We start from the raw sequence: 24,208 nt of genomic DNA, 5'->3' as shown, positions 1-24,208 counted from the left end.
CAATGTGACCTGATGAAATAAAGAGGTTTAAACATGCAAGTATCACTTCTCTTCCTCTGCCAAGTGGCCTTAAGTATTATCCTTTTGCTTGCAAAATGGATGCTGCAGTTTGACTGGTCCGCATATAACCAAATTTCTCCATAACGTATCTTTAAGTTTCTTTAAGTGATCTTTAAGTGATCAACTGACAACTACTGAAAATAGCAACAATTAGAATAATGTTTACACTTCATTACATGTTAGGGTTGATCATATTGGAATATAACATAATACCAGAGTTTATGGAATTCTATCATGTTAGAAAGCAAACTGGTCGTTTCTTCCTCTCCAACACCAAACAGAGGCATTACACATTCTCCTCCAGGAAAATGTTACCAAATCTCAAGTTTTGGTACTTAGCTTTTGAATACACATGAAAATGATGCGAGATTTTCTATTTAAATATGGCTTTTACACTACCTGAAGTTCTCCAGTTTAGAGTTTGACAAACACTTTAGTTTTATCCACACACAAAACGTTGCCGTCTTCCCTTCTACTACTCTGCCTCATTTCAGATGTTACTTTTTAAAAATTATATTTCAATTTATTATTCAACATTTACTTGTCAGCAATGAAGAAAAGAAACTGCCAGAATTCAAGTATTTCGATTCTAAGTACAGCATAAAAATTAACGCTGTATGACAGTCATCACAGGCTGCGTTCTCTAAACAACAAAAGACACATTTTCCTTATGAAACAAATGCAACTTGGTTCTTCCTTAGTCGTTTTATTAAATAAAACAGTGGCCTGTCTATTTGAAGTACAGTTCACTTTATTAACTTTAATAAAACAAATGGGGTCTGAAAGCCAGATGCTTCTTTCCTACCAGCCAATACCTTTGAACTCATTTCACTGTGATGCAGCAGGTACAGAAGAATTAAAACAAGGAAATAAACTGTGATGTAGCTTGCAGTCCAATGGCAACAAGTATTGCTTTGAGAATATTTGACCTTACACCCTGCTATAGATGTTTTTGAAACCATGCTGACCTAATAACCTATGGTTTAAGGACACCACATTGTGTTACACGCAGAAAGGTTCGGCTCTTTACAAATTGCACACTGTTGTTCAGTTGTATGAACAGATACGTACAGACACATCTCTCTTCTGTACAGTCTTTCCTAAAAAGCACTGTGGCACAAACTGGTGGCCCTTTTGATGCCACCTGTAAAAGTTTTGAAAACTCCTAACAGGAAGGAAAACACAGTCTCACAGAATGACCAACCTAGAGTACAGTCAGGAAATTAGGATAACTGCATTTTTTCCAATGGAAAAGAGCTATTTTGGGGGAAAGGTCTGGAAGTTTACACAAATGAGCTTCCTAACCTTCCTTTCAGTAAACCTCTTGTTGAATGATTTATGAAAAGAAACTTTCCAGTGAGACAGGCCCAGAATTAGAGATGTCTTTGTACTTTAGCTCTCCCCTTTATATATGTATTAGTCAGATTTTAAGTACATCAGCAAAGGTGATCTTAGGCACTGCTACAACATTGATTCATATCACATCCTGGAAAAGGAGTGTTTGAATGTAATTTCAAGCCTGTGTCAGAAACTAATTGTACAAAAGAGAAAAAGCTGAAGTCATAAGTTTCCTGACCTCCAAGTGCTTATGTCTGCCAAATATACATTAGCTCAGCTTTTACATTTCATACGAAAAAAAGCTAGGGTCCTGCCAGCATCTATTCACTCAAGTCTTAAAACAACTAAGGATAAAAGAGTCAAAAGAATGAACTCAGCCACATCTTCTACAAACCACGCAGCTTTCTGTGCTAGCACCAGATGCAAAGAGAAACAGCCTGGGTTAACAGATGTGTTATAACGCGAAACAAATAAACACTTCATTTGTCGAATAAAATTAACATGACCTTCTATGACAAATACGCTGGCTGCACCTCTTCCAACACCAGTACCTGCACACACACCTTTTAGGTGAACTCAAATCATTTAAAGCAAATCGGGGGTACTCCAAACTGTACAGAAGAAAGGTGAGCAGCAGGAGTCCCCCAGTGGTAAAAATACCTCAAAGAAACCCTTTTCTCTTCCCAGATACCTACTTTACAGTATTTTGGGCAGCTAGCCGAAACCTTGTCTCTAAATAGCTGTAGAGTGATTTAGAGAAGTATTTTAATACTTCTGCAACTCTTTAAAAATAACTAGTTCAAAATAATACATTTAATGCACACTAATAATATACATCCGAAAAGTTAACACCTTTAAAAATCCTTTCTAGCTTTCCTGTTACAGAGTCTAGTAAATCATTACTAATATGCACAGTAATTTCTAGAATTTATTAAAATGCTTTTCTGTTATTGTATCATGTCACACACCAAGAAGTCATTACCCAGATTTAGACCACTGCACTCAGCTACAATCTGGGCAAAAGATGATTTGTAAAGTATTACTCTGAAATACCAAGGTTTTCTGAGTTTAAACATATTTCAAACGTTATAAATCCTTTTAAAATTCTGAAAACCACGAGGAAGGATAAGTAATAAACCTTAATTCTTTATGACATGCTCCTTGAGACTCTGATCTTGTTCAACATGCAGCATTCACGCTCAGGAACATGAAGAATTGTCACCCTAATCTATCAGCAGCGCTCTCTTTGCCTGGGGAGCACAGCCTGCTCCGTTGATAGAGGAGCCACTATCTGTCCCCAGCACGTTACGCAGCTCCTGCTCCGATAGCTGCACTGGGAAGCAGCTCTTCTCACCACAGTCCAGGTCCAGAATCATTTATTCTCTTTCTCATTCTGGTTAAAGACAGAAACTACTCACTTTAAGTATTCTACAAGCTTGAATATTGACTCTTACAAAGCAATCCTGAGTCCTTCAATTAGCACATATTACTGCTCAAGGGGAGCTAACTATTGGCTCTATTCTATTCTTTTTGTGACAAAATACTTCATTCTGTAACTTGTAAATTACATTTCTCTTCGCAGTCTAGACCAGATATTGCAAATGGCCTGCATTACATAAATCTCTGATTTTTTCTAAAGATCCTACTGAGAACAGCTTTAGAGAAAACATTGCCATTTACAAAACCATTTTCTTTTGCCTCCTGTTACTATCCCAGGTATAGTCACTTATTGATTATCTTTTAGGTAGGGTTTCAGTTTCATTATGTCTGTGTACGATTAAATGCATGTTTAAATCACCAAATGAATTTAAAATAATGATTAAAAAACAGTATATGCAGCTGCAATGCTACGAATACAATTTTGAAAGGCAAAACATTTCTTGTTTTCTTAGCTTGGCAAAGTATTGATATGTGAATGATTTTTATGCTACCACTTTCTCTTTAAAGCAGGACCGAAAGTTTGAAACACTTAAAGCCTTGACTAAACACAACAGGAAGGAAATAACTCTCTTTTTAATAATCTGAGGAATTCATAAGCTTACTTGCAACTAGCATAAATGAAAGACTGTATAATTATTGCACAGCAATGCAGCACCTAAGCCCTAAAGATGGCAGCTTCACAAGTGCAACCATTCTCTGTCTTGTTAAGTGAATAATTTAAAGTAGGTAATTAAGAACACTGCAGAGTGGCTGCTTGCAGTGGATATCTCTAAACATCATCCGTTTTCAGAAGTATCCCTATAACCTAAAAGATGCCCAGATGCTGACACTTTTTAAAATTAATAAATAAATAAAGCCCAACCATCACAATTATTCACTGTTTATGGCTGTGGTTATGCCATTAACGATGTCTTTAATATATTGACCACCTCACCTTTTAGTCACTAGGTTAAATACAGTCCAAAAGGGTAATGACCAAAGGTATTTACACAGCTGCACAGTGAACCACACAGCACAAGCCAGGGGAAAAGGGGTATGTTCAGAGATATCTGAGCTACAGAAATCATCATTATAATTGGCACCTTTGTCGGCAGCTTCTGCAAGGAGGAGAAGGACTGAGTGGGAATGAAAAATGAATGACCTTTCCATTTCTAGGACTACTAGAGCCTGCTGGAGTAGCAGGTTGCTTTGCTCAGCTCTGCCAGGCTGGACATGTAGAACTAACAATACCATTTTGCGGATAGCTAAAGCATTTGCTACCATTTTTCTTCAAATAGGCTAATTCTAAATTTATTCTCATTTATGCTTTTTAATCTTCCCACAGCTCTTCGAGAAAGGTCAAGGGCACGAAGATAGGATATTTTTAGCTATACAGCAGAAATGCATTACAAAGCTAAATGAACCTCCAAGTCAGATTCACATTATTCTCTATTTACAAAATTAAAAAACATGGTATGCCTTTCTCCCTAAACATTAACACAGTTCGAGTTAATATATTCACTCTCCACCCAACCCAGAAGACAACTGTCTAGATATTTTTAAACAGTGCAAAAATAAAAATAAAATAAAAAACCACCACCACCAAATCCGGTGTTCAACAATTCTCACGCCACTTCATAGACAAGATGAAATACACTAACACACCACATTTCTTTGCAAGTCTCCTTTAATTTTCTATTGCAAAGGTGGGACATTTGGCAAGGGGAAGAGACACCTCATGCATCAGCAGCCTTGGGGAATGTTTGCTTAGAAACACACACAGTTTGACCTCTCAAAGGATCAAAGCCATTTACTTCATCAGGTCATAAGTGTCAGCAACCACTGCAAGTTTGTGTCTCCATTTAACTATTTTGGAGCCTAGAAAAAAGTAAACAGATTACAAAAGAAAGAACTGACACAATTTCTCAGTCTATATGTGTTTATTATAAAGCTATAATTTTCATGACTTTTCACATGAGACTACTATAGCGAGTTCTTATCTATGCAATCCTTTAAAGAAACCTGACAAGAAAATTTATCAATTTCTAATAGAATTTCAAATAATGCAGACACCTTGCTGTCTTCAATCATTCCTTGTTTCATGACTGTGTATGAGGAGAAAAGACCTGTTTGTCTGGGTCCTAATGGATAACATGACGCACATTCCCATGGCAATATAAAATGAACAACAATAAAAAGGATAATTTACTTTGCTGTCAGAGGCTGATCCTGTAGGTGTGAAGGAACATAAGGAAACCTGCAGGGACTGGGTTTTGACCTCGTATTGTATTTGAATATTCTGTAGTTGAGATCTAATTGCAGTTAATCTGCTCAATAAAATTATCTTCACTGTTATTAGTATCCCAGACTTGTGTTATTATATAATCCTAACCTATTTTTTTTAAACAGACATTTTAATCTGCTGCTTAAGCGTTCATTAATGCAAAGCCACTGCTGTGCAAAATACATTCCACTCTATTTGCAAGTGGCAAGCCTGAGGAAGTCCAAATATTTGGACGTGAATTCTTTGAAACTACCACCAAACGCTAACATTGCCTTTCTTATTTTTGTTTATGACCTTACCACAACAAACATCAATCAAACTTAATCCTTAATCCTAAAACTATTCCATCTGAAAAAGATAATGACTCTAAAAAGTGCAGCGTCACTTGTAAATACCGTGTGGTATCATCCAAATAGTCAAATACGATATACATGTTCATATATAACAGCTTTTGGATGGGTCCTCTCTTTCTTGTTTCATTTCTAAATGTGCATAAATAATCTTCATGCCAACTAACCTAAATGCATGAATTATTTCCCGTTTTGAGAATCCTGAGATGCTCAATTATCTAATACAACTGTCAGCCATCAACTGTACTTAATTGTCGGTATGTTTCAAGTCCACTGCTTGTTTATTTATATCACTTGCACAACACGCTAGATACTTTATTAGACTAGAATAAGATACGTCACAGTCTAATGCTTAATGACATGAGAGCAACCACGTTTGCTTTTTTAACCCTAATTTTTCAAGGAAATGTAGGTAAATTGAATATTAGCTCCTCTATCTTCTCCATACCCCTGCCGCTCCCAGTGATTTTTTAACCCGTAGGACATATTCAAATAAATTTCACAGAGGAATGGATATGAAGTTCTTACAAATTTTATGAAAACCTGCAGGGTTTAGACCCAAGTAGACCTGCCTGCTGAGGACAAGGCAGGGATGTCCTGGATGTAGCCATGGCAAGAGGGAGCGGGTACCTGCCCACCCGTACGGTCTTTCAGCACGTGTGACACCGAGCCAGCCCCAGCATGTGCTGCCCCACGGAGACAAGAGCCGTGGGGCAGAACTGAGGACTGGTGAAGTGACAAGGGAGAGGGGACAGCACGAGGAGAGAAGAGGGAGGGAGCTCTGTCTGTGCAGATACTGGGGGCATCCAGGAGATAGAGGACTCTGGTAGGAAACCAGGCCTTTTTAGTTCCATTACTCAGGAATAATTCCTTTTATTAGACCACATCTCGAGCACTTTACAGGGAGGGTGAAAGAACAATTTGGAGAATGCTGGAAAAAAAGCAGAGTTTAAGGCAAGCTTTGAAGGAAGGTGAAGGCGTTGCCTCACCAAGGGAGGACAGGGAGGCGTTGGGGGAATGAAGAAAGGGAGAGGCAGACTGCAATGCAAAGACAGACAGGAGAGCAAAGACAAGCCTGTTGTAAAAAGGAAAAGCAAAAACTCTAGTCAGATTTCAGATAAATGAGTAGCTGAGGTAGAAAGCTGAGTGACAGAGAAAGAAACCACCGAAGTCCTACAGCTGGAGGGGATTTGGTGGAGGAGTTACAGGTCAGAGACAGCAAAGCTGACAATCAAGGAAGGGATGGCAGTAGATGCAAAAGGTACGTCAGGGCAGGAATGAGTTGTGGTTATGAGCTCAAGGAAGCGCCAGCAGTCAGCACCAGAATGACTGCCAGGGTTAAACATACCCAAGGTCAGCAGTGGGGCTGGGAGAATCACGGTGCTGTCTGCGGAGGAGGAGGAACAGGGAAACCGTGATTTCTGGCTTTGCTGAACCGAGCTTTAGTACTGAATTTAGGGTGCAGAATTCAAGAGAGTGGAAGCTTTTAACACTTCTGAACCTCATCAGCTGCATGACGAAACTTTAATGGGAAGATGCATTTTATGGACACCAGACAGTGATAAAATCGTATAACCAATGAATGCAGAAATTCATCTTTATTTATAGGTTCCTACTCAAATTGTTTGATATCTTCAGCTCTCTTTACAACCCATCATTTCTGCAAATTTCTATGCAGGAAGAGCTATCTCTATGCCATTACACTTTGTGTCATGCATCTCTCACGTTGAATTTCAGGCAAGTGCAGATTGTACAGGACAACAGCCTGGCATTTACAAAAATTGTCAAAGCATCATAGTAAGTAAAGAACTATTCCAAAAATAATTGTGATAATGTCCAAACTATACTGATAGCATTGTTGCTGCATTAGTTTCATCCACAGAAAATGCAAGAATATAAAAATAATACCAAAAAACTAATATAAATTACAGAATTACTTTTCATTTTAAAAATGTTCACATTTATAAAAATCAAAGCCTTAAACATGTTCCTTTCTAAGGTTAAAATAATATAATGTACAGCTTAGAATCAGAAATGTTGGATACTTCTCACAAATAAGTTCTGCCTTACAATCCAGAAATTCTTATTTCTTTTCATCACACACAGGCATTTTACTCTTAACGTTTTTAACATACTGTCAGCTCCTGACAGATACCACTGGCTCTTCCAACACTGCCAAAGTTATCGCTGAGAGTCAAATACAAACAGGGTTATAAAAATAAAGTTTGGTGGTTGGTAGGTTTTTTTTACATAAAGAGCCAGAGCACAAATCACCTGCCATAAACTGTGCCTTGCTGTGCCATCAAGAGACAGAAAGCTGCAGGATGCTGCTCTTTTGGGCACTGTTCCCTGCACATCACCAGTGGACATGGCTTACAGACAAGGCACTTCAGGAGCCCTCTGAGGAAGACTGCCATAAAAATATGCCTACTCAGCACAGGTTTCTCTTCTATACCAGCCCTTACACCACCTACATTACCACAGTATTCCCAACACTGCGCTCAGCACCAAAACTCTGCCATTTGAACCACAGACGGGGCTTTTTGTCACTCTTACCATGTGTCCAGCTGCTTACTCTTTCAACACAGCCAAGTCTGCAGATACGTGACAAAACTGGGAGCTTCCTGGAAAGTTCTGTGTTTCTAAGGTCCCCTGGCAGCCCATAGAATCGTTTTGGTTGGAAGAGACCTTCAGGATCATCAAGTCCAACCGTTAATGCAACACTGTCACTAAACCATGTCCCTAAGAACCCCATCTATGTGTCTTTTAAACCCCTCCAGGGATGGTGACGCCACCACTGCCCTGGGCAGCCTGTTCCAATGCCTGACAACCCTTTCCTTGACAAAATTTTTCCTAATATTCAACCTAAACCTTACCGGGTGCAACTTGAGGCCATTTCCTCTCGTCCTATCGCTTGTTACTTGGGAGGAGAGACCAACACCCTCCATGCTACAGCCTCCTTTCAGGTAGCTGTAGGTGCCCATTCCTGCTCACCATGTCCTCAAAACAGCAGTGCCTCTCCCCAGAGGTAAGCAGATTCTGCTTCTCTCCTCAGTGACCAGTAAGTACCTGATCTCTCCTTGTAATCCCACCAGTATCACTAGCAGTACCTGTGTGCTTTTGCTCCTACTTCAGAGGAAGTAGTGTGGCACTTACGCAAACCATAAAGCTGGCCTGTAATGGGAAACAAGAATATATTACATAATTTGCTGCTCAAAAGCACATACGCATTTATGCATTTGATATCTGGCCCACCACACCATAATTGAGGCTTTCTTGCAAAGACACAGGTGAGAGGGATGGCAATTCCACTCTCCAGAGGTGCTACTCTATACAAAGATAAGACGTAGCTCACTGTATACATTACACATTGTAAGCAAAATGCCTGGCTGTGCTTATTCAACTAGCCACCTCCCAACACTTTCCTCTGAGGCTTCAGAATACTGTTCTCCTTCGAGTTTCCTTCAAGACTACTAAATATTCTCTCCTACTAGTCCCAGCATTCAAGGAGACACTGAATATTCATGCATAAATGCTCTGTGTTGTATGATTAGATGCTTCCTCCTTCCATGGAATGGATTTCATCTTGTTTCTCATGTTGAAACAGGTTGACAAAGCCTGCCCAGACTACCGGGACAAACAGAAACTCTACATTTGCTCCAAGCTGCGCATTTTAAATACTTGAGGAAGAAAGACCTTTACTTCTGTTTTACAGATCTTCAAATAAATTAGAAAAACAGTTCAAATAATCTCACCAAGGAAGGAAATGTGGACTAGGCTGAGGATATTTACATATTCCTATTTGGGGTTTCAAGGCCTGTTCACATTCCTGATGAAGGTAAAGTGTGTAGGCACTGCCTTTATAAGCTAGTCAATCAGTTACTTCAGCGAAGTATTTAATTCCCCTCTCATAATCAGATCTAGCTTCAAGAAATGGAGAAAATAGGAAATTCAAAGAGCTACTGCAAGCCAACAGTCACCAAAGTGATTTTCTTTTGTATGAAGTCCAATCTGATTATGAAATTGCAGAAGTGGAAATCAGCAACTAGTATCTATGCACCCTTGATAACTCGTTATCTGACTGGAAGCCAGCCTAGTTGTCTCTGCAAAGAAAATCTGCAGACAGAAATGTCAAAGAACACAAATATTGTACATGCTCAGATTTTTTTTTTTTTTTTTTTTGGTCAAACTATTGTCATTTTTGTTAAAATGCAGCTAAAATAGATGCCTGTGTTGTTTAGGGTTTTTTCTTGCAACAGGCAAAAGGCCACAAATTCTTACTGGGGAAAAAAATTTAGTCTGGATTTGTAACTGTTAAACCAATACTAAATGTTGGTCCAAGGGCTATTATTTTAATGTATTACCTTACAAAGGAAAATACAGTTATGCATGTGACAATCTAGTGTAGGATAAATTAACAATGTTTTTACTTTTCTGTTATCAAACAGATCTACTTCACATCAGAAAACCAGAACTAAGCCAAATAAATCACAACAGGAAACAGAATACATCATAATCAAATAAAAAGATTTTGATGTGTTATGCTTACTTCAATGGGAATAGAATCAGATTGCAAGATTCCTATTAACTTAATAAGATCTGGTTTATTGTTTATGAAATCGGGTGAATGTGCAAGGTAACTAACATGAAGTATCTCACTTTTTTTCAAATAAGCTGCAACAATATGTGAGGTAAGAGCTAATAAAAGCATTGTAAATAGTAGCATCTCAAATATTCTTACAGAAATGTCCAAAAAAAGACAGTGTTAAATTAAAATAGTATGTACCATTTGAAATATACTCAGATTTAGGAACAGAACCAGGATTAGAGGCCTCAGGCAGTAGGAATTGGGTATGTCATATAGTATTAATTCATGGGAGAAGCCACTAATTCACATGCCATAAACCCCAAAAGGAAAAAGCAGTGCATCTACTGGCTAGGACAGAGGCTCTAACTTATCTTTTCAATAAAAAAATTTTAACACACTATACATGTATTCTACAACAGAAAAGTAATTTACCAAGTAGGAAAAAAAAGAAGCAAATGATAATTAGAGTGTCGGGGACCTGCTACCCAGAACACAGCTCCTACATTAGTTCAAGAATTGCAAAGAATGAGTGGGGAAACATTCAATTATTGAGTAAAAGAATTTTGGGATGATGAAAGTTTGGGCAAAATTAATCCACTATGGCAGGGTATTTTCTAGTTCTACAGCCTCTCTTTACAGAAGTTGCAGAAAGAGAAGATACAAGGAATCCTCAGCACGCAGACAAGGAAGCTCTGTTTCTCTGGATCCTGAGAATTCATATTGAAAAATGCCAACCTTGCTCCCCCACCTCTGCTGATAGCAACTTTTGCAAAGGAAACACTTGCAGTCCACTCTCCATGATGTCTCTACCCCACCCCTGGGAAGGATAAAATAACAGGGAGGAGCCAGCCAGCTGTCATCAAAACTTGGAACCGGTTTTATGCTGGGGAAAGGGAAGTCCCCCCCCTTATAAAAGTTTGTCAAATCCTGAAGGAAGAGTTTTGCATACTGGACTTCATTTTTAATCAGCATTGACTTCCTGATCTGTGAACACGATTGATACAGGATGCCTCCAAGACTTTGAAAAACCCAGAGGAACAAAGGAAAACCATCAACTAAGCCACTCTATCCTAAACAATGCAGAGTTCCTAGAGGGAGACCCAGACCCATCTTCATGAAATCCTACAGAACATGAGACTGCCTAATTCAAATGCCATCAGCACACACACCCTTCTGAGAACTCCAGCACTACTAACTTTCTGTAGTCTCAACATTTTAAACACAGTAGAAGGCCACCTACTGACCATAATTGTTTGTACTTACAGCTTCTCCAGTATGCAACTCAAACATGCTAAACTTCACGTGCTGCACTACCCATGTTCTAATGTGGAATGACACACTCCAGTAAGAAGCCCTGCGTGTTGTGCTGTCTACTGAACTCTTGGTTTTAATTAACAAATTTACCATAATAAATATAAAACACGTCCTTTTCTAAATATAAGCTTCCAGATACCTTCTGCAACAGAAGATTCCCAGATTTTTTTTAAGAGTAAACAGTTGCTCATAAGAGCAGAAGCACAAAACATTGCTTTTGACGTTTAATCGCACAAGCCAGTTTCTTTCTCTCATTTGCTAATGATACAAAAGACACTTTGCAAGAACAGTTTACTACACTAAAAAGAAATATTGGCAAAATAATCGATTTCTACCTGTCTTGCACTTTAGCAACTAGAAACAAGCCATAACTAGAAGCAAGTAACTGACCAGTTCTCCACAGATCACCAGCAAAACCTGTATGTTGGAATAAATATTGTGACTTACGCAGCCTGTGCTTTAAGATTATTTCTGAACATAACAGATGTAAAGGAAAGACGAAAAGATACACAAAGCTGAACAATAGGATAATAAGCCTGTGACTAAGTAACTTTAGAAAGTGAATCCATGGGAGGAGCGCATTATGTCATCCTAAATACGTTGAGCCTAATAGTCAATTCTTTTTAACATTAAGTATTCTACTTACGCCACTTCACAGATATGGCCTAAGTCATTTTATTCAGCTTCAATGGCTCTCAATTCTGTGTTGAAATGAATGAGAGATTTCTGAAGTGTTTATTTTGTATTTCTACAGGTACGTGAAGCTACAGTTCTTATGCAGCGTATTTTCTTACAACATACCACAGAGATGACCATAGTTGTATCAGTTGATACTGAAATAATAAGATATCTTCCAGTTGCAGGGGTCAATGTCAAATGCAGTAAAAATTCAAGAGGCAAACTGTTCCCCAGGTAGTAAGAAGCCATAGGTAGCTTTAACAAGTGACTAAGTCAAGCATCTATCCTTAATTTGGTGTGAAACTCACCTCTGAAATCCAATCAACAGATTTTGCATTTACTGTAGTTGTGACGGAAGTCAATGGCCTTAAAATGTTTTCACCTCTCAGAAGTTGTTGAGGTTTAAGCAAAAATGTCTGTTTAAGCAAGATCTTTACATCATAATAACTAACCCAAATCTGTTACTCTCTAAAACACACACACAAGTCTTCAGGAATTTGAAGAGCTGCCTACCAGCAAGAAATTCACACCCTTGAGGCAGAAGCACCACATCAGACATTGCAGCTCTAAAGAAAATTCAGATGTAGACATGCCCAAACTAAAAAAACAAGACAGCCTTTCCTTCAACCAGGAAGACTAACCGTCCTGGATTTGACCATGTGAGGTGTCAGAGGACTAATTTTATAGTAGGAGACGGATTAGGAAATTAAAGTGCATACAGAAAGGAAGATCAGACCCTTAAATACTCAGGGTACATCATCACGAGTAAATTAAACACTGAACTCGCATTCTTATTTTAGACACTTTTAAAAAATTATACTGTCCTTGCAAGTTTAGTAATGATTCAAATGCAAAATTCATGGGGTTTAGCATCTAAATACACAATACCCTGACCTTAACAGCTAGTATTATGATAAATAATTTCATGGTTTAGATTTTTCTTTTCTATGTTGTTGGAGATAATTTTAAATTTTATATAGAACACTTAGCTTGTCACTCTAGTTCTAGACTAACTATACTGCTAGTCCCAGAATAACACAGACCACTTGAAAATATAAAACCAAGCTTCACTTCGCTAACACGACAGCATCTCTTGTTCCATTAACATAATGGGAACTGAAGAAAAACTGCACATGTAGTAACAGGTTTACCAATATCTTCCTGATTTTTGTTTTAAATCAACATATTGATGCTTGAACCATTAATGAGAAAGCAGCATCCTGTTTCCATACTGGATGCAATTTTTAATATCTTTCAGTATAGAATTAGATCAGCTTTTAAAACTGTCCTCCATTTCTTAGACTTACGTACACTACAAAGGACTTATGTAATACACAAAACAGTCATCTTAGCCAATGTTTTTCCCTTTTCCATGTACCATAAAAGACAACTATTGTGATTTCCTATACCGTTTCAAAACCAAAAGATGGCAAAAGCGTTACACCTGATATATAACAAGCCATACAGTATCATGGAATGACATCAAGAGATGAAAGGGTTAATTGCTGCTTTTAATTACATCCAAGTAACTTTAATGAGAGTGAATACTGTAGCAACATCTATAAACAGCAATGACCACATTAGCAGAACACCAGTTATGAAACCTTTGCCAACACTGCTTGTACAGGTTTTTGGGTGGGTTTTTTTTGTTTGTTTCAATCAAGATATAAAAATCTTACCAAGTTCTGCTGTTTGGGGTGTTTGCAGAGCCCTGCAAAAAACCTGTAAGACTAGACAGCTTTACAGAATGTAACATGCAGTAGTAACCATGACGATAAGAAAAATGCTTTTGCTTATCTTTTTCTTTCAGATGACACCACTTCCCAATATGGGTGTTTTTCCACTGTATTACAACTTTTGTTTGTCGCTCACTGTGAATCTAGGCTTCCAGTCCTGGTAAACCTTAAACTTCCGACCAAGTGAACAGCAATTATGGAGTGCACTAGTAACACAGAATGAGTCCTAACCAGTCTAGCAGCACCTTTACTGACTGTGGTAGGATGGACATCGCTTGTTGGCAAATATATCTTATTTCATTGTTGCACAGAACAAGCAGAAAAAAAATGTACATTTTAAAGATAATTACTTTGCAAGTAAATAAGGAATCTAAAAAAATAACAGAAAGGCAGAGCGTACATAGGGTATCCCTATGGAGATGATAAAACTGCTAAGGTAGGTTAGAATTTAGCCCTCTGCAGGCTGACCACATGCTTTAAGAAAATAGCCCGGAATTCCTCTGCATTGATTTTGTCTTTGCTTTGTATTAAGCTGGGGTATCTAAGTAATACAAAATAAAATAAATACAGATTCTTCAGAAATTAATCTTTGTTCTCTACTATTTCTCCAACAGACTTGCTCACCAAACTAGGGTAATGCTTTCAAAAGATGTGAAGTCACATTTTGAAAAGTGACTAAACGGCTGATTTTTCAAAGGCATTAAGATACCTAAAGATGCATTAAGCACTTAGAATTTTTAAAATTGCCTGGGCATCTAACACCTATTTAAATCACTTAGTCCTCTCTGAAAATCCCAATGGGCAGTTATCTACATTTTATGTGTCTATATGCCTTTGAAAATCTGTACCATTAAATACTTAACAACCTTAGTCCCCCTGGCTTTTAATGAGACTTAAGGTCCTAAAAAGTCTAAGTACTTCTGAAAATTGGTCAAGCCACTCTCTCTGCTCTTTTCTTCTTTCTTTTAAAGTGCAATCTACTAATGCTTATCCATAGCATGCCAGTCACCTATAACTTCAACACTGTCAGACTTACACATTGAACTATACACATTCCTTTTTTATGTAACTAAACAAAGGTCCTGAGTGCAAACTGCATCCTTATAAGACTTTCTGAAGCTCCAAAAAAAGAGAACTAATTCCAACACGTAGCCCCTATCAGTGCCCAAAATTCATTCCTTCAATAAATATGATCTGAAATTAGTGTAATTTAGGTTTATAGAAAACAAACAGCATAGTTTAATTACAGAGCAACATATTCAAATTACTGTAAACAAGTTCTGAAAGGCAGCCACAAAGCAACAAAAAATATTCAGAGCAAAATTAGAAAAAGAAGGAAGTTGTGAATAGGCTCTTTCAACAGGCAGCAGTTCCAGAGAAGAAGACAAGCCTTAATTCTGAAATTTCTTTTTTTAAACAAAAATGTATGAAACTATAAAGCATTCCCTTATGAAAACATTTGAAAGATTTATCTTCTGATCTTCTTTAATGTCAATGGGAGCTAACTTGCACTGACCACGTTCCCAAAAAGGAACTGATTTGTAAATTAGGAACGCAGGGAATCAGATTGCCACCTACAGGAAAATTTAGTATTTATTGTCAAGAATGACTCTAAAAGAATACGAATTGCCACCCTGCCAAGTACTCTTTCAGGTTTAGTTATTATTTCAAAACCAATTAGTGTTTTCTTTGGTCCAACTATATCATGAACTTCCTAAATCCAGAAAGCCATTACCATTTCTTTTTAGTTGAGAGTATTGCTTGAAAGTTCCATAATTCAGCTACAAAGCAGCAGATTGTAAAATTCTTTAACTGAAACATGATTAAGTCTGCTTACCTGATACAATTGGTGCTAACCTGAATATGTCTGATAGTCTGCTGTTAACTGGTTCATAAGGGGAATCTTCAAGCAAGTCATTTCCTAAAGACAAAAAATATATTTTTTTTAATACAAGATTTCGAGATAAGATTCTGTTGTTTACTTTCACTCAGAAATGAAACCACTCTGTCGCTGCAGAAGGTGTTCCCCTCTAATTTGTGTGACTATTTCTTCTCAAAGCATTATCTATAAAAACACCTGAAAGCCCTGTCAGTAGTTCTTTTCTCTCCTTCCTCCATGGATAAGGTCGTAATTTGCAGAGACAGCCTGTGACATCACAGGGACTGTCCCACCTCACACCAGCAGGAGAGAAGCTGTAGCAGGGATGTTCCTCTCCATTCACACTAACAGCACAGCATTTTTTCAGAGCAGCAGCCCAGGTAATAGCCAAAAACTAACATCTTTGGAATAAAACACCCCTAATAAGATGCTGTCAGAAGGGAAACTTTTTATGATGCAGAAAACGTCCAAGGGTAGGGTAATTTATCACAAAAGCTAGAACAAAAATATACATAGACTCATTAAAACATACCAGTTGATGTTGGATAAATGAACAGAAAGGGATGACTTCCCTTTTTGCAGAAGTAGCTACAGTAAATAGTTAAATGGGGACCACACTGAAGTGAAAAATTGCATCTTCAGTTCCAGGGTCAGAGCAAAACAGAGCTAAAAATGATATATCTCATATAAGGACCTGACTGACTGTTCTCAGTAGACTATGGGAAATTTGCCAGTGACATCAAGAACAGAAGTCCCAAGTCAATCACTGTCATATCTCTTCTAACTGGGACTTCTACATGCTCTAGGAAGCACAAACTTCTTTTTTTCTACCTCAGCATGCCAAGGGAATATTTCTAGCAAGTACACAAAAGAATAAACTTTGCCTTAAAATACAGCTCCTCTTCATGTTACATTTAGCTTTCAGCAAAGAGCTAAGAAACTAGTTCCAGTGTCCTGTGATCTCGTTAGGTGAGTCTTAATTAAGGAGTTTAAATATTCTTAGGAAAAAGTCTCCAAATGATTGTTTTTGTAGCTTTTGCACTTGCTAGTGCCCTTATCTTTTGACTTGGGTTTAGAAAGGTCAGCTGGGTCCCCTGGAGGAAACCCTCATTGTGGATTTCCCAACAACGGGAGACGGAGCAGCAGCTGTTCTTGAGTCGGATGAAAGGTCTTCAGTTTGCAGCTGAAGAGCAGAATGTGAATTAAGGGGTCAGACCCTTGGTTTAGCCTCAGTGGCAGTAACTAGCTGCGGATGTGAGGGGCCGCAAAATCACACACTGCATTAGGGGAGTGTAACGTTTCTGTGTTTTGCAACGTACCCTGTAAGCTCTGGTACATGCTCCAGTAAATGCGCAGGCAGTTTTTCTCCTTCTTCATGCCCCTCTTACAGCGGCAGTTGTACAGAGACTTCTGCTTGAGAGCTTCCATGGCGCTTTTGCACTCGTCCTTTGCCTCCAGGCCTGTTGCCCGGCTGAAGTTGCTCTCTTTGCCGGCTACACACTGCCTCAGTGTCCTGTATTTAGTACTACAGCTCTGCTCCTTCAGACACTGATCGCTGGCTTTCACGCAGTCGAGGCGGTCCCCGCCAGGCAGCCCGCTCACTTCTGTGGACAGAAGTACATCTAGAGAGAGGAGACACAAACCAAGAAACTCTCGTTGGGGGATGAGGCTGATTTAACCAGGGCTCCAGAGCAGACATCTGGGAAGCACAAGACACCTCTTCATGCAGCCAGCCCCAGGGCAACACCTTGCAAAGCTCCCGGCTTCATGTGACTACACCTTAGGAAAAAGCCCATGGGGTTTTTCACTGTCTTAGATCCACTTTTGTGAAAGCCCAAGGAAACAGTATCTTTTAAGCCTGCCGGTTGATTTATGAGAAAACACAAAAAGGAAAGAAAACCCACAGGGGTTAATGTGCCTGACAAAACGAGCATGCATTATTCCTTAGATCCGCTTTGGTGAAACAAATAACCTTCTCATTTGAGTGTCTAACTGAGGGGTTAAATATTCTTCCTCACCTTCCACAAGAGTTTTGCTGTAATTTCAATTACATCCACAAACAGCCCGCTCAGATAGATAAGTATCCTCACTGATTGATATTAGCCTCTTTTTGCGTCAGTCACTTTTTAAAGGCTGTGCACATTTTTGCTTATTCTACACGTATAAAGGTAGAATTTATAACTCCCCCTTCCATTTCTCTCCACGTATGATGCTTTTGCAGGAGAACAAAGCAAATTACATTAACTCTTTCCTCTCCATCTTGCCCCCATCATGCTCCCTCAGAAACGCACAAATGGAAACGCAACCATCTCCTGTGGAAGGGAAACCAGTTCAGGCTGCAAACCACTCGCATCTGGGCTGCCTGCCAGGCTCAGGTGAAGATATAATCCTTCAGCTGGCTCTTGTCACCCCGCTAACCCTCCCCAAGCAGCCTTATTTTATTAAAACCAAAAGTTTGCCTGTAACTTGTGAGAATTCAATTTAACAAGAGGATATGCAGGCAAGTATCTAAGTCTGTTATCTCCCAGAGCTTTAAATGTAGACTGGGTTAACTGATGTGAAGCAGAGCTGTTAAAACTACTGGAAACTTCACTGTTCTCCCTAAACAATAGACTTACAATCGTCAGGCATCCGATCCCATAAACCCTATACTTTGCTTTATGAAGCGATGTACAGAGAGAAATCAAACGCCAGCAACTTACCCACTAAGGGCAAAGCCAAGTACAAGATAGCGAGAAACATCTTGCTGTCCGGATGGTTTCCCCAAACGAAATGATACGACACAACAAAGACAATCAGCATGTAGATATTCCAAAACCGCCGAGGTCCAAAGACTCCAAGTTCAGATCCATTGAATTCAAAGGAAAAAAAAAAAAATCCCTCTCTCCTCTTCACCGCTGCCACCACCAGCGGCAGGAGCAGCGACGCAAACGCTGAGCTTTTTCCCTTAGATTTCAGGTCTGAGCAACCTGAAAACACAAGCGCTGATTTCAGTGAGGGAGGGAGAGGCGCACGCACGGGTATATGTGTGTGCGAGTGAGCAAGCGGCAGCGGGGCAGGAGCGCCGGTCGCCTCCTTGGGTGGGCAGCGCCTGTTCCCAGGGAGGGACCGAGAGCACACACGAGGGTGGGGGGGGGACGAGATCCGAGGCGCCCGCCCGCCCCCGGCCGCGCAGCCGGGGCGAGCCGCTGGCAGCCCCGGAGGCACTTACAGCCTTTGGCTGCGGCTCCCCAGGGCTGCCCGATCTCTCCTCCCCCCCCGGGGGAATTCGCCTCTTCCGCCCCTTAATCCGCAACTTTATTTATTGGCTTGCGGCGGGGCCAAGAGATGGGGCGCCGCGCAGTTTTGCGCGCTGCGCTCGCCTCCGCCGCCGGGTCGGGGCGCGGGGGGGGCAGGTGCCGCGCTGCCGGCAGCGGCTGCCAAAGTTTGGCTGGGAAAATTGGGACGAGGCGGGGGGGGGCCGACCGGAGCGGAGCCGCCGCGGCTCCGGGAGCGCCCCGAGCACAGCGCCCAGGGGCGCTCGGCGCGGCGGGGACGTTTCCGAGCGGAAGCCGCCACCAACTGACCGAGCAGCGGGAGCTGCAAGGCGGCGGGAGCCGCTGCCGGCGCCTGGCGGGGGTCACCCCGCTTCCCGCTCCCTCCCGCCTTCCACCGAGGCTCGGCGGCCACGGCCTCCCCACGCCGGTCACGCCCGGGGCGTCCTGCTGCGACCCCGGGGAGCGGCGAGGCGGGACGAGCGCCCGTGTGTTCCCCGCAGCCGTCGGCGGGCAGGCCCCGCGCCCGCGGAGCCGCGCGGAAGAAGCGCCGCCCGGCGCAGGTTGAGCGGCGGCGGCCGCGGGATGGCGGGGGGCGCATCCCCGCGGTGCTCGGCGCGGAGCAGCCCCGGGCCGGGGCTGAGCCGAGTGTATCGGCTTCCACTTGGCTCCTGAATAAACAAAGCGAACATATGTCCCATCTTCGTGACAGATGGTTCAAACAGAGAACTATTTAGTGGTTTTCCCACAGTTGCTACTATGGAGCACTTCCCCGAAACCCAACAAAATGCAATTAGCCTAAAATAGCATCAGTTTCCAGATTTCCGTGTTTTCATATGTGGGAAATTGATTCAGGTGTTTTTATGTTTTAGCTGCAACCGAATGTATTTGATTAAGTAAAGAAAAAAAACCCCAGTATGTACTTTGCTTGGCAATTTTGTCAACAAGCTATTTGGCCCATTTGACTTAAGGAATTCTCACAATAAATTTTGCCTAAAGGAGTTTGCCTCACCTCATGAGGTGGAAGATGATCAGGCTGGCCACTTTTACAGCAAAAACTGGATGGCAGATGGAGCTAAACTGTTATAAGGTACTTCAGAAACACTTATTTAAAAGCTCAGCATATGCCAGGATATACAGAGAATATGACATTCACAGAACCCAAGTGGAAGCTTTTTTTTGTTGTCTGTATTTTCCTGTCCTGCCACTTTTTCTGAACAGACAGGCTTGTGTTTCTAAAAACAAAAGTTGCAACTGATTAAGTCACACCTATTTGCATTGTCACCATTTAATATGAAGAGGTATATACTATTACTTGGTCACAAAATCTATTCTGTGCTGCATGTACAAGGGTGTAATTGGAGAGAAAACAAAGACAGCTGCCAAATTTCTAGAGTATTTTGAGATAATTAGAAGATGTTAAGTTGGTGATGGCACTGATGATACAAGTCAACTTCAGCTTTTGAAGTAGCTGGTATTTAATGAAACAAGTTGGCCTTCCAGACACTGCAGTACAAATTGAACTGGGTGATATAGAGAGATGATAACTTCTTCACTGATAATTTTGACACCATTATGGCACATGATAAGCTTTGTATAGAAGTTATTTGTATGTCTAATATGCAAGTAGCATTATTCTCCTGTTACTTACAAGTCAGGAATAGCTACAACATTCACAGCAGAGCAAGTGAAAATAAGACTGAAATCCAGGACACTGTTTACAAAACCATCCATGCATTCATGTCCTGAATACATACATACACACACACAGTATTATTTGTATATAAAAGCAACACTTTGCAAAGCTCTACATTAATAGGTACTTTCACTGTTATAAAATACAGCTTTTGTGGGGTGTTTACTATTACAGTGAAACTGAAGTCATGTTTGAAGTGTTAAAAATTAAAAAAAAAAAAGATAACTGACAGTTCAGAAATAACAAGACAGCTGGAAAGCATGCATCCAAAATTCTGAATATTGTCACTAAGCACTCCTCTCCCCAGTATTTTGGCTCACCTTTCGAAAACTATCACCCAAAGTGAAAAAAAAAAAAAAAAGAGTTAAAATGTCTTAATCCAAAAAAGTTTTAAAATGCAACCATGTTCTGGAAAAAAAGAAAAACATCAAGGGGAAAGTCCATGCTACCTACAGTTGCTCAGAGTGTCACCTTAACACTCAAGGTAGGCAGCTTTCCTGAAGTGCCATGTTGTATTAGTATTGCTTATCAGGCAGAGTATACTCTGCCACAAATCATAGCTACAGGTCATTTTCAGGTTTTTTTAAGAATTTAAAAATATACCAAACAAAATCCATAAGCCACTCTGGCTGGAGTGAATCCTTCTCCTCTTCGCCCATTCTTTTCCAATTGCCTTTTACTTCCTTTGGGGTAAAATTAAGTCAATGGATGCTTTGCTGTTGATTTCAGCCAAACCAAGGTCCACCTTACAATTTGTATCTGACAATCACTCCGTAAGACAGTCAAAATGAATAATAAAAAAAATAAATCATACAGAGGACCTTAACATGAACATTTTAAAGATATTTAAGCTGGTTTTCTACTCTGTTGATTGCATTTTATAAAGAAGTTCCAGAACAATTAATCTAATATAACATATATAAGGCACGGCTGGTAGGGGCAAACATTTCCTTAGAAGACAGATGACAACATAATCACCACTGAGTTATTGTTTAAAGGCCATTACAATATAAATAATGTGGAAGACAGTACTAACTACTTCGAGCTACATGCTGCCAGCGTTAACTGCTAGTACTTCAGTCTTTATGTAATTTTAGTTGTTTCTTTCCAGTTACCCACATTAGCCAGTATTCTTTCATGGAAAACCTTTAATAAAGAAAAGACAAAGTAATCGGGATAGAGGGGTTATCTGATACTAAAACTTTTTAAAAAAAACAGTGTTTCGAACACTGCTCTTTCAGAGTAGGTCAAGATAAGTGAAGCCCTAACTATGGACACTCTTATGTTTCCTGTCCCCTTAGCTGGACCCAAATGCTCTGAATACAGCATCAAACCACACCTGCAGTCAGGGCTGTGTGGTACTGAGCCTGCAGATTCCCTTTGCCCTTTCTGCCATAGACCTCCTTTTAAAAACTGAACCTTGCAAGAAAATATTGAAGTTGGAGCCAGTAAGCCCAGGGAAAGTTACACAATATTATCTGCAGGCCCAGTAGATATGTGAAGAGAAAGTACGCTGAGAATAAGAGCAGTGCCATGAACTTTAAATATAATTCTTTGGGGATTTAATAGGTGAAGCAAAGCTGAAGCCGAACTAATGAGTCAGATATAGCAGGTGGGGGGGAGCAAGCAGCTGATGGGAAGAAGTCTGTGTGCCATGGGAGCACAAAAAGTACTGTTTACACAGGAGGCTTTATTCAATAATGAGAAAGGGAGAATAGACAAGTTAGAGAATTACTAGGGACTGGAGGAACAATCTGAACTGCATTTTTTTTGTCTCACGTTTATCTGCTTACCAATGAAGTCAAAGTGCCTAGTGGTGAGAATAAGGCAAGAAGGATTTGCTCAAGGCATTAAAGTTTGTAAAAGACAGATTAAATAACAGTGCTCCAAAAATCAATTTTGAGGGGCTTATGAAGCCTTGAATGGGCTTTTGCAGCACAAAAGCAAGATTGAGTTTTTACTGAACCTGTCATTTATTTGGGTTTAGAGCTTTCGGTAAGTATCAGGAAAAACATAAAACAAAAGCAAAGTAAGCAATGAGAATTCGCACAGTAATCAAATAAAAACCATATGGAAGTACAATCTAGATCACTGAGTGACTTAACTGATGTGAAAGTATAAGAAAAGAAAGTCCCGTGTGTCCTCCCAGGCCCGGTTTAATCTGACCTGGTAGTGAATTCCCACAGCTGTTCTTGGCCAGGAAGTCTGTGCTGATCTCTTGCTTCCCTGTCCAAACCAGAGGTGGTGTTTCTGTAACATCAGACCACCTGGAAAAAAAATAAATAAAGCTGCAAAATTCCTTATTTCTAATATGTGACCTGATTATGATTTCAGTAGGATAGATACATAAATACTGAAACAGTACAATGCAATTCAGAGAGCTGGTAGTTAAGAAGCACAACATACTAGTTACACTTAAAGATTCAGAAATAAGGACAAAACTGCAGTCACTTGTGAAGTTCTGTATCTTATACAAATGAATAGAGGCATAGGCGCTGATGTTTGCCCAAACTGGTAAGGAAAAAGTTGTTAAGACAAACTGAAAACAGTTGTATCCCTCGATTTATGTATTTTTGCTTTAAAAATGGGATAACACGGCCCTCTAGCTGTCTGCAGAGGCAACTCATGCTGCCGTGGGAGACGTGATCCCAGTCTCTGCAGCAAAACTACACGCTCAATTCCACAGCACAAGAGGATACAGTCGGCAAAGGAACGTGATGTGACACAGGTAAAAGTATAAAAGATGAAAAAAAAAGAAATATGTTTTATTAAGTAGCAGTAATTCATGTGTGTATAAAATCTAGAGCAATACATTTCAGATGCTGGAACAGCATCATTTGAAACTTGAGCTTCTAAACCATATGCCAGCAGCATCAACCTTTAGCATCCCATGGGCATTAGCAACTAACATGATTCAACCAAGATCATAATTCAATTTGTTAACTTGAAACTTTGCTTTTGTCTTTTTAAATTTCTGTGATTACTAGTAACTTGGTCCTGTCAAAAATACTGAGTCCGGAAACACAGGACAGGAAACCCAACCTTGTACTATGTAAAATATATTTATGTTAGTGAACCTAATAGTCTTTGCAGAAAAACTAAAGCTCTAGAAAATTACTTGTTCTAATTGTCTGTTGCTGTAGCAGTATAACATCCAGGCAGTTTTAAAAACATAATTGTGGAAGGCATTAACATTTCAGAACATTGAAATCAGAGCGTCTGAGAAAACCCATGTAAAAAATGAGAATGCTGGTATCTTGCATTTGCACGGTGCTTCACTTACAGGTAGGTTGATCCCCCCCATGTATAATTGAAAGTGATAACAAGTCTGTGTATACAATGGTGTGTAAAATGCAGCGAGATTTTATTTTCAGATGTGCACAGCTCTAGATAGTGAAGGATATTCACCTTTCACTGTTCATTTACAGAGCAAAGAATATTAAGTCACCGAGGAACATTTTGCTTTCACTTACTGTACATATCTTATTCTAAACTGTAGGACCAAATCTGCCCAGACTCCTGCCCTCTGTAGGGAAGTCAAAAAAGATGCATAGAGGTTAAAGTCATTTTAGAATTTAGTGACCAAAGGCAAAGTTATCATCTTGGATTTTC

At 39.9% G+C, this 24,208-nt stretch overlaps 1 protein-coding gene across 1 annotated transcript in view; it reads right to left on the bottom strand.

The window, feature by feature from the left end:
* Window positions 1–18,627, bottom strand: part of GFRA1 (GDNF family receptor alpha 1) — a 142,034-nt gene extending 123,407 nt beyond the window's left edge. Inside the window, exons 1-3 of the mRNA XM_065639150.1 lie at window positions 18,349–18,627; window positions 16,966–17,268; window positions 15,605–15,688 (exon numbers count right to left, since the gene is read on the bottom strand). Of these exons, the coding sequence (XP_065495222.1) occupies window positions 15,605–15,688; window positions 16,966–17,268; window positions 18,349–18,448 (487 nt within the window). The 5' untranslated portion in view covers window positions 18,449–18,627. The remainder of the gene's footprint in view (window positions 1–15,604; window positions 15,689–16,965; window positions 17,269–18,348) is intronic.
* Between the last annotated feature and the right edge of the window lie 5,581 nt (window positions 18,628–24,208).

This window comes from Caloenas nicobarica, chromosome 7 (genome assembly GCF_036013445.1).
Source record: "Caloenas nicobarica isolate bCalNic1 chromosome 7, bCalNic1.hap1, whole genome shotgun sequence".
NCBI classification, from domain to species: Eukaryota; Metazoa; Chordata; class Aves; order Columbiformes; family Columbidae; genus Caloenas; species Caloenas nicobarica.
This window is presented reverse-complemented; position numbering and strand designations above follow the sequence as displayed.